Raw genomic sequence first — 10,108 nt, 5'->3', positions numbered from 1 at the left:
GACACTGACCAGTCTGCAGGTCTGTGTCCAGTGCATTATTCATTTGATCCTACATCGTCACCATGATTGCCACACTTTCAAAATAACAGATTAGTTAATGTAACATGGTTAGTGGTCACAAGTGTGCAAATACTCAATAGTATCAGAAGTATTTTTGCGGCCTCGAGTATCGCCATCTGGTGGCCTTGAGATAGAATGCAACCCTTTATTGACCGTGGGCCCACCGGCGGGCCCATTTTACAGGTAAATTTGAAGGGCCGGTCAATAAAGGGTTAATGCGCTTCCCAGTTGGCTTCAATATTTTCTTTGAAGATTAGCATGTATAAAGATGAGAGGGAAGTTTATTGTGAATGAAAACGCCTCCAGCTGTTCAGTAAATGTAAAGTTAAAGGGATAAGATCACCCATGGAGCGCTCTTCGTCTTAAAGCAGTTATGTCCTAAATGCGACTACACCTATCGGGTGGAAAAGGCCAAAAAACTGCATACAGTTAATGTTACACTTGATTAATTTCTGACTTCTCAAGTTAACTCAAATAGCCTTTCACATCTAGTTTTAGTTAACTGTAAAAATCCTGGATGCTGGCTTGAGCCTCACATTTGCCTGGAGCCTTTCTGTGTGGGGTTTGCACATTTTTCCTGTGCCTGCATGGGCTTCCTCAAGATACTCCAGCTCTCTCCTACAGTCCAAAGACAGCTTTGCTACCTCAGCTAGTTATTCTAAATTGGCTGTAGGTATGACAGCAGAGATAGGCTTAAGCTCCCCTGCTACTAAAAGTTGGATAAGCAGTTAAGAAAACTGATGGATGGCTGATGCAAAGTACCCATGTTATATTCTGTTACAATCCTATAGTAATGCATTGTCAAGTTACTGTCATATATGATGGTGGTTTGCATGCATGTTTATCCCACTTGCTGTCAGCTGCTTCCAGGTAAATCTGCTCCTTCTGTGTGTCTAATAAAGCCAACTTTGGAGTTGGATGTGTTCCAAACCACTATCACTCAGAAGTGCTACATGTGCATATTTAAGCATTTTTGTGAGAAAGTGTTTCAACTGCAAAGATCCATAAATCATGCAGCTGTTCTTCAGAAAATGTTCCGCTTCGGGGGTCTGACTGATAAGTACTTTAGGGATAATTACAGTGTCTCGAAAAGCGTCAGTCCATGCATATTTTTTCCAGCTTGGGTTTCAGTGGTGTCTCTGCATTTCCTTTTATTTGTGACACTTTTCATTATATTCCAGATAAAAAAAATTTTTTTTAACTCTGCATATTTGGTAAATTTGTGGTGACTTGCAAGTTTCCAACTTGGGTGTTTCTAAATTCTCATTAAAGCATTCTCGATGGAAACTGCGAGCACTGGTGCAAGTACTGTACGCTGCATTCAAAACAAAAGTGGACAAATGCATTCATGAGCAGACCCACAAAACTCAAGAAAAGCCCTACAAATGTCCAGACGGTTCAGAGGCATTTGCCACAAATAAGAAGCACAAAGTCCACATGAAAGTTCACAGAAGTCTCAAAATGGTAAAGTTCCACGTCTGTGGGATGAACTTTAGCCAAGGTTATTCCCTCCATAGACATTTTTCAGTGCACACAGGAGCTAAGCTTTACAGTTGCTCGGTGTGCCAGCCTGAACACAGGGGAGAGGCCTTACAAGTGTCAGTTCTGCGATCAATCCTTCAATTACAACGTGAGCTTGAAGAATCACATCCACTGTTATCACACGGCGACTCCTGGACAGAAAAACGGCAACGCTGGTGGTGCTCTGGCTAATGGGACAGAGTGACTGTGGACGAGGAGGAGCAGGAAAAGGAGGAGGAAGACATGAAGCAAAAGGAGATCTAGTGGGAGAAGAAAAATTTGACTGTGACTTTGACCCAGCTGAAAAAAAGGAAAAAGTCCAATAGTAAAAACAGTAGTAAGACCAGCAACAAATCAGGATATTGGAAACAATGAACTAAAAATACTGAGCTAATGGTTTATTCAGAAACAATTTAATGTGTCTTTTACGTCCCCTGGCTAGCCTAGGGGATAGGAGAGAATAACATAAAGTTAAAATAGTGAACGAGGAATCAAGATGGCATTTTTTTAAAGGTTTATTTTCTTCTAGTTTAAAACTTTGGTTCAGACTGACATTTAACTCAAGGGAGAGCTAACCCCAACATAACAAACAAAACATCACTAACAGAAAATAAAAGGAACTTGCCTAATGCCAAACAAAACAAAACATACAAAGATAGCCAACCTAACCAGCACACAAACAGTAGAAAACAAGGGATCACATTACAAAGGCAGCTTTCCCCTACAGGCAGTCTGAACAAAGTCACATAAGGCTAAAAATACAAATCAAAGACATGTAAGAAGGCCCAGAAACACAGCTGCACAGACATTATATAGGGCTCTGCTGATTGTTGATTGACTTGATTCAGGCAGCAGCACCCAATCAGGACAGAGAAGGCATTATTTCACAAAGAAAAAACTAATATCCTCCTGGGGCATGCAACAGTTTCACACAGGACCAGACTGTTTTCCACATGTGCTTTTACACTGGAAATATCCAATGCTTTTACATCCATATTAGAAATGCTGTGTAATAACTTGAAGTGTTACTTGCCATAAAGGCCACTTGTACTACATCCATACCAGTTATTACAGTTTTCTATTTTCTGATTACTTTTTAAAATTCATTTCCTTTGAAAATGTTTAGTTTTACTTTAGTTTTTTCAATAGCTCCAGTGTTGGTTTTAGTCTTTTTAATTATTATCGTATGGAGGGCATATGTCTGAGGCAATTTAGGACAATCAGATAAGGTATTACATTAAAACAGACCTTTTTGAAAACAGTTGACTCCCAATCGTGTAGACATCCAGTCTCTTGTCAAAATAAAGCTGATGCAACCCAATGGTAAACCTATTTCTGTCGCACTTATTTAGTTTCATTGTACCTGATGAAGGTCACTTGGACTGAATGTTGTAATTTAATAAAAAATAATGGTAAGCGAGACAGTGTGCGGAGCTTATAATATATATATTTTTAAAGATATGTTTTCTCCTCCTACTCACCTGTCACTGACTCAGGGATGCAGAGCTTTCCAAATTAGTCGTCGCAATTATTTAGAAACTATGTGTTGGTTTTAGATATGATTTGAGCATCTGTAAACTTTTATTTTTTTAAATATGTAGTTTCACAATTTGACGTGTTGTCTTTGTATTACTTTTATTTGGCTAGTAAATCATTATATAAAAATCTTTCAGAAGGGCCTCTTTAAAAAACACTTTATGGCAGTATGTCGTACTTGAACTACTACTATTATTATTAATAGTAATAACAAAATAATACCGATAGTGATAAATGTGACGCTGAAAAAACGCGCCCCTCTTTGTGAAGCTGTGCAAGTTTTCTACTTTAGTGACGATAAATGCCAGCGTCATCTATTTGTTAAGCCGGGATATGCTGGTCGACAAACCAAGCGAACCCAGCCAGAGAGCCACGCCAGTTCTGTTAGCACAACATTCGCTTACTTAGCCATTAGCCTGCCATTGTTGTTTATGTTAAAATGTGGCAGCTACAGCAAGCGAGCGTTAAAATGTAACGCTGTCCGACCACTTCTACAACCGGAGGGTCACATTTGTAGCCCAGCATGTGCTCCGTCGTTGGTTGTGATTCGTGGCGACACAATGTGCAGCGGTTCAGGCTACCAGAGGACCCAGAGAGGAGACTGGAGTGGGTCCTGTTTCTGTTCGAAGTCAACAAGCAGCGACTTAAAGAATCGTCCTGGACTGATATCACTATTTGCAGTGAACACTTCACAGATGACTGCTTCGTGAGCTTGGCTCTGAGTGGCTCGGTGCAGCTGAAGCCCGGTGCTGTCCCCTCACTGTGGGTCAACACAGAGCCAGAGGAACCCGTGGAGAGCCCACAGGATGAGGTGAGTCTGCTGTGTCAGCTGAGGGATCACCTGTTGCTGCCCTATCAGCACTTCACCGGATCTTTAAAAAACTGCTCCCAAGCCAGCCTCCACGTTGCTTTGCCATAAACCTATATACTGTGTATTACGGAAAGAGAAACTGAGACGTGTTTACAAAATAAAAGCGACTTTCAAATGAATGTGATTTCTATGTTAGCCCACACGTTTAGTCTGGCATTAATACCAAAATGAATTAATTTCAAAATTAAACATAAATAATAAAAGCTGATTTATTTTTTTGATTAAGATTTTAAGTCGTGAACAGCCATTACAGGTGAACGTCCTGTTTCCACTGACTAATTTTATTTTAGATCCACAGTACACACCCTTATCGAGTTACTTATCAGTAAGTCAGTTTGATTTTGTATTTCAAAGTAAAGAGACTTTATTTTTTCCACTTTCCATCTATTAGAAGGAAACATTTGCTTCCACAGACTGATTTTACTAAAGATCAGCAACATCAATAGATATCCGAAATTGCGTATATGAATACTGTCGAGATTCTAAAGTATATTAAGTGACATAATCTATTTTTAATGGCTTTACACGTCGTTTGAATTGTAATTCTAAGCGTGGCTATTTTAAGACAAGTTTATCATATTTCAATATTTCTGTTATCTGCAATTTGATTTTTTTTCACGTACATTTTTGTATTGTTTTGTGTTTTATTATTTCTATTTCATCAATGACAGGCTAGATTTTTTGGTTGTTGAAATCAGTCACTTGAAGAGCAATTTTACTTTGAAATCCGTTCTCAGTTTCCCTTGCCGTAATATCAACACACAAACCCAAACCAAGGTTGGGCCTGGCTTGAAGGCAGTCATAGAAACCAACTGTGATACAATATATAGTTATTTTAATTCAGTTTTCAACAGAAGTCATTTATAATCAGATAAATTATAAAGATAGAACTTGATTAAAATGACACAGTCATTGCTTTCATCATTCATGTATGAAGTTTATATAGTGACATATTAAAGCAAGACAATGCTTCTGTGAGACTCAATGCAAGTATGATTATTCCATGTAAATGTATTTCTTATAAATGTGAAAGTTATTCAGTTAAGGTCAGTAATCCTGGACCACTTGTTTTTGTGCCCTGTGAAACAGCGCTATTTAGCTACTTTCCAAACAATCAAAAGTCCTTCATTCTAGAGTGAGATAAGTGGAAAACATTCAAGACAGTTGCATATCTTCCCAGGAGTGGACGTCCCAGCAAATTCACCCTTGTGTCAGACAACGCGATGTTCATAAACTGCAGATCAGACTCTACAAGTCTCAGTCATCATGTTAATTGTTAACGTTTATGACAGTCCAATTAGAAACAGACTGAATGGGTATGGCTTGTTTGAAAAGGTCGCCAGAAGAGAAGCTCTTCTCTCTCAAAAGAAAATGACAGCATGGCTTAGGTTGGCAAAACCATGTTTGGCAAAAACCAAACACAAAACATCAGCACAAACAGCTCATACCAACTGTCAAGCACGGCAGTATAGGGGCGATGAGTTGGGCTTGTTTTGCAGCTAGAAGACCAGGCCACCTTACAGTCCCTGAGTTGACCATGAACTGCAGCCCAGAGAGTGTGAAGGCAAATGAGTAGTTTCTCCCTTAAGCCAACCTAAGGGATGCTTTTATCCATACGTTGATGGGTATAGACAAAAAACGCATGCTTGTTAACTGTTTGTGGCTTTGTTTGACTGAAAGCTTTGGGTGTTTTTTTTGGGGTTTTTTTTGTGATTTTGTGTAGGAACCTGTTGCCACCACAGATGCAGATAGTCAATGTGATGACCTAGAATTATGTAAGAGCTCTACTTGCTCCCCTGAAATAACAGAACTCCCCTTGAGAGGTAAGAAAGTGTCCATATCACACCATTAAAAATCTAAAGTGTGACAAAGTGTTGTATTCAAGCCTGTCCCCATAATGTTTCAGATGCTCTCACTCCTGAAACTCCAGACAAAGATTCAAACCAGGAATTGTAAGTTCCACATCTCTGAGCATGTTTGAAGATGTGACATCATGAAGGGTCTGACTGTTTGTACTCTTCTTGTGTTTCAGGGCTGCACTTCAGAACGACAAATACATGGTGAATGAAAATTGCCTCCTGAAGGTGTTTGGCCAAAAGTGCCCAACATGTGGAGGAAAACTCCAGGCGGTGAAAGTAACCTATGGGGAGCTCATCATCTTGAAACAACGATGCCATAAGTGCGAGTACAAAAACAAGCGGAATAGTCAGGTCAGTGCCCCTCTCCCTGCCGCTGAAGATGGATGCCTAACAAGAGGCACAGAGGGAACTCCAGAGACCCAGCTGGTAGGTTTAACCTGATTTACTTTGTACTAAAGAAAACTTGGTCATCAGAGAAGTTTGCAGTGTGTTTATTGGACTTGGCTCATAAAAAGTTCAGTATGACATGTTCATTATATATCATAGACTGTTAATAAAAGATAGCTGTAACCACTGTAATGTCACGCATTATCTTGTGGTTGTCTTATGGTTTGGATTGCATTGGTAATTCTTAATGATATTAATTGAGATGCTTATTTTAGCTAGTCTTTTAAAAAAAGTGTATTCAAACAGCTGACTAGAGCATCCTACATGTCCTTCAAAATGGACACAATGTAACAGTAACCAAAAACAATAGTTGTGTTTCACTCATAAAAACTGAAGTACAGACTTCTTGGATGGATTATACCATACAGCAGGATATAGTAGGCGCTCCATTAAGGAAGCCCCAAAAGGCACGCACACAGACCACAAACACACTGAGAGGCCCAATACAGTGACTCCATTTAGCAGAGGAGAGGCCAATGCAGACGCCGACAGGTTTACAGCTGCCTGTGTCAGCACACTCAATCAAAGTGGCCATGCCCCTAACCCCTACTATTCACATGGATTAGTTATAAAAAATTCTCCCACTTACAGATGTTGTAAACGAGAAAACTATCCATAGAGATCAAAACTGTTTTGGTAGCAGTCTGTAAAATTATTTTGAATGCTCTAAAGCCGGGTATTTTAACTTAAGACATGACAGGGATTGACTCACTTTTAGAGCCAGCTTCATGTAGTCATGATAGGAGCTTCCCACTTAGTTTAATTACTCAGGCCTCTGGGAGTTTCTTCAGAAGTGATGGTGCAAACAGCAACTCTCAAGATCTCACACCACTTCACAATCTAATCAAACTACTTTTATTGGGATTGAGAGTCATACATGCGTTTAATTTGTTTGGCTCTCAGAAGTAATAATTCTCTCAGAAAGTTACAAATTGTGCCTCTCTATTATTCCATTTGGAACAAAAAATTATCTGTGTTTTCTGTTTTTTGTGTCTTTGCCCGCGCTTTTGCTGAATTGCAGTTTTTAAGAAAGCACTTATAGAAATGATACTTTGTCCTTTGCTTGCACCTCTGTCTTAGTCATTTTTCATGAATACTCTTTGCTGTACAGGCTTGAAAAAGTTTCCCAAATGTTACGTTGCCATTCTTGTCACTGTCTCATTCACAGTCGGCGCTAAGAGACGACAGCGCCGCTGCAGCTTCATCTGAGGCCGTCACTTTTAGCGATGAAAAAAGCGATCCTTCAGACGACGAAGAGGAATGCAATAGAGGTGGGATGAGTTCAGATGGGGACTGGAATCCCACGGAGGAACTTTTGGTGGCTGACGAGCTCACAAAGGAGTCTGAGGAGGAAACCGAGGATGAAGGCGAAGAGGAAGATTTTGAATCCCCGGGTGGCCTCGAAATTAATGAGCTCTGCACAGAGTGCGGACGTTTTTTCCTCTTCCTGAAGCCTCACACATGCGAGCACAAAATAAAACCCTACTCCTGCAATATCTGCGGGAAAAGGTGCGTTTCTGAGATTGAGCTAAGAAATCATAGCAAAATCCACGATGAAACGTACGAGCATCCTTGCAAGTATTGCTATGTCACCTTCAAAACCAGGGCGGACAAATTTAGACACGAGCTGACCCACCAGGATAAAAAAGATCCCTTTAAATGTCCCGACTGTCCAAAGACATTCGCCACCAGTAAAGAACGCCGGAGCCACCTGGCAAAGCACAGAGTCTCGAGGGAGTTCAAATGTGGAGTCTGTGGGATTGAATTCAAGGACATACATCATCTCAGGAGGCACTCTGTTGTGCACACAGGGCTGAAACCGTACAAGTGTTCGGTGTGCCAGCGTGGCTTCAACCAGACGAGCCACCTGAAGTCCCACATGCGCCTGCACACCGGGGAGCGGCCGTACAAGTGTCAGCTCTGTGACAAGTGCTTCAACCACAACGTGAGCTTGAAGAGTCACGTCCAGCGTTACCACACGTCCAGCTCTGGACTTCAGCAGATGGATAAAAGGGCAAATGATGCTAAGAACAAGAAAAAGAGAGACGTGAACTCTGAGTATGACAGTGTGAAAGTAAAACAGAAGGTTCAGAAGGCGAGATCAATGAAGCCAAAAACTAAAAGGAGAAGCACGGGCAGGCCCAGAGGAAGGCCGAGGAGAAGAGCAGCGGGGGAAATTAAAGGCCAGCGTTCAAAGGCTAAAACGCCAAAATCAAAGGTGCAGAAGTTAAAGAAAACAGGCTCCGGTGATGAGGAGAGCGAGGACAAGCAGTCAGGTAGTGATTTATCCTTTGACTCGACAGAAGAGGAGGAGGAGGAAGAAGAAGAGGAGGAAGAGGAGACAATGGGAAGGAGACCAAACGGTGACAGTGACTCTGATTTTGACCCAGAAGTAGAAGCAAAGAAGAAGAGGTGCAGCAGCCAGAAGAGTGTTAAGAAACGGAGAGAAAGATCAAAGAAGGGCCTAGTGGTCTGAAGTCTGTGTTTTTTTTGTTTTTTTGTTGTTTTTTTTTAATGCTGTAAAAACAGAAGGATCACACTACACAGCCTCTATAACTCAGCACATGCATTAAATCGTTGCTTAATAGGAGAAAGGAAGTTCCACACTGTTGTTTGATTTTCCGAAGCCTTTTTATCTTGTTAACAGATGTGGAGGTGAATTGCAAACAGATGGAAGCTGATCGAACGTTGTGGCACTGCTTGCCTGAAGAAGAGCAAGTCAGTATTTGTTCAGAATCAAAATGAAGCTAATGTAAGAATGAACTTCCATCGTTTTTATTTTTATCACTACATAGAGCCAGTTTCCAGTCTTAAATTAGCTCTGCCACAACATGTGGTTTTTATTTTATAAGAAAACCTTATTTTATTTAATCTTTAAATATGATATGAGTTTACATTTTGAAAATGTAACAGAAAATGCAGAAAACTCAAAAGCTTAATCTGAGACTCTACAGGCCTCAGTTAGGATGTTAAATGTTAAAGTTCATGACGGTACGATTAGAAAAAAGACTGAACAAGTGTGGGTTGTCTGGAAGGGATGCAAGGAGAAAGCATCAGAATAAACAGCACGGCCTCTGAAGCAAACAAGACCAAAGTGGAGATGTTTGTCCATAATGCACAGCATCATGTTTGGTGAACCGGAAACACAGCACATCAGCTCAAACACCCCATACAAGTGTTAGTCACGGTGGTGGAGGCTGATGATTTGGGTTTGTTTTAGAGCTGGGCAGATCAATCTAAATATCTATAGTATTGACATCAACGCTGGTACTGGATCGAGACTAGCATGATAGTATTGGTACCCTGTTTCTATCCCCTAAGTTCATTGCACTGTGAAAAATGTCTGAACCTTTATGTGATAATTGAGATTTAAACAACAGAAGTTGACCCAAGTTTCATCATTCATGAAAAGCTGAATGGTTTGTTTGTTGTATTAACTAATTATCATGGAAAGTAAAATCACAGTGATTCAGTGTTCATTAAAATGTGTTCAGAATTTGCAAATTGATGATAATTCATGTCAAAAATCATGACACTCCCCTACACAAGCTGCCTTTTATAAGTTCGGTGTCGGTATCTGCAATACTGGCCCTGTAGTTACCTCGTATCAGATCATAGCAAAATCTGCAATATTGCACAGCACTAGTTTGTTTTGCAACCACAGAAGCTGGACACCTTGCAGTCATTGAGTCAACTATTAACTTCTCTGCATAGCAGATATTCTAGAGTCAAAGGTGAGGCCATCTGTCCAGCAGGTAAAGGTCACTGAAACTGAGTCATGAAACAGGACAACTATCCCAAACACAGCAACAAA

The 10,108-nt window shown here is 40.5% G+C and overlaps 1 protein-coding gene across 1 annotated transcript; it reads left to right on the top strand.

The window, feature by feature from the left end:
* The first annotated feature begins 3,457 nt into the window (after positions 1–3,457).
* On the top strand, positions 3,458–9,798 carry LOC116316968 (zinc finger protein 37 homolog). Its single transcript, XM_031735619.2, has 5 exons — positions 3,458–3,928; positions 5,712–5,811; positions 5,895–5,940; positions 6,021–6,273; positions 7,463–9,798. Exons 1-5 carry the CDS (start codon positions 3,641–3,643, stop codon positions 8,768–8,770), a joined length of 1,995 nt encoding a protein of 664 aa, XP_031591479.2. The 5' UTR covers positions 3,458–3,640; the 3' UTR covers positions 8,771–9,798.
* The last annotated feature ends 310 nt before the right edge of the window (positions 9,799–10,108 follow it).

The sequence above is a fragment of the Oreochromis aureus genome, linkage group 18 (genome assembly GCF_013358895.1).
Source record: "Oreochromis aureus strain Israel breed Guangdong linkage group 18, ZZ_aureus, whole genome shotgun sequence".
NCBI classification, from domain to species: domain Eukaryota; kingdom Metazoa; phylum Chordata; class Actinopteri; order Cichliformes; family Cichlidae; genus Oreochromis; species Oreochromis aureus.
The sequence above is the reverse complement of the archived record's forward strand: the minus strand, read 5'-3'. Positions and strand labels throughout refer to the sequence as shown.

What these genes read in the sequence shown, in the direction of transcription:
- LOC116316968 (XM_031735619.2), top strand. Translation starts at nt 3,641, where the DNA reads ATGTGCTCCGTCGTTGGTTGTGATTCGTGGCGACACAATGTGCAGCGG. An exon ending in AACAGAACTCCCCTTGAGAG is followed by an intron (nt 5,812 to 5,894) that starts GTAAGAAAGTGT and finishes ATAATGTTTCAG; the next exon opens with ATGCTCTCACTCCTGAAACT. An exon ending in AAAGATTCAAACCAGGAATT is followed by an intron (nt 5,941 to 6,020) that starts GTAAGTTCCACA and finishes CTTGTGTTTCAG; the next exon opens with GGCTGCACTTCAGAACGACA.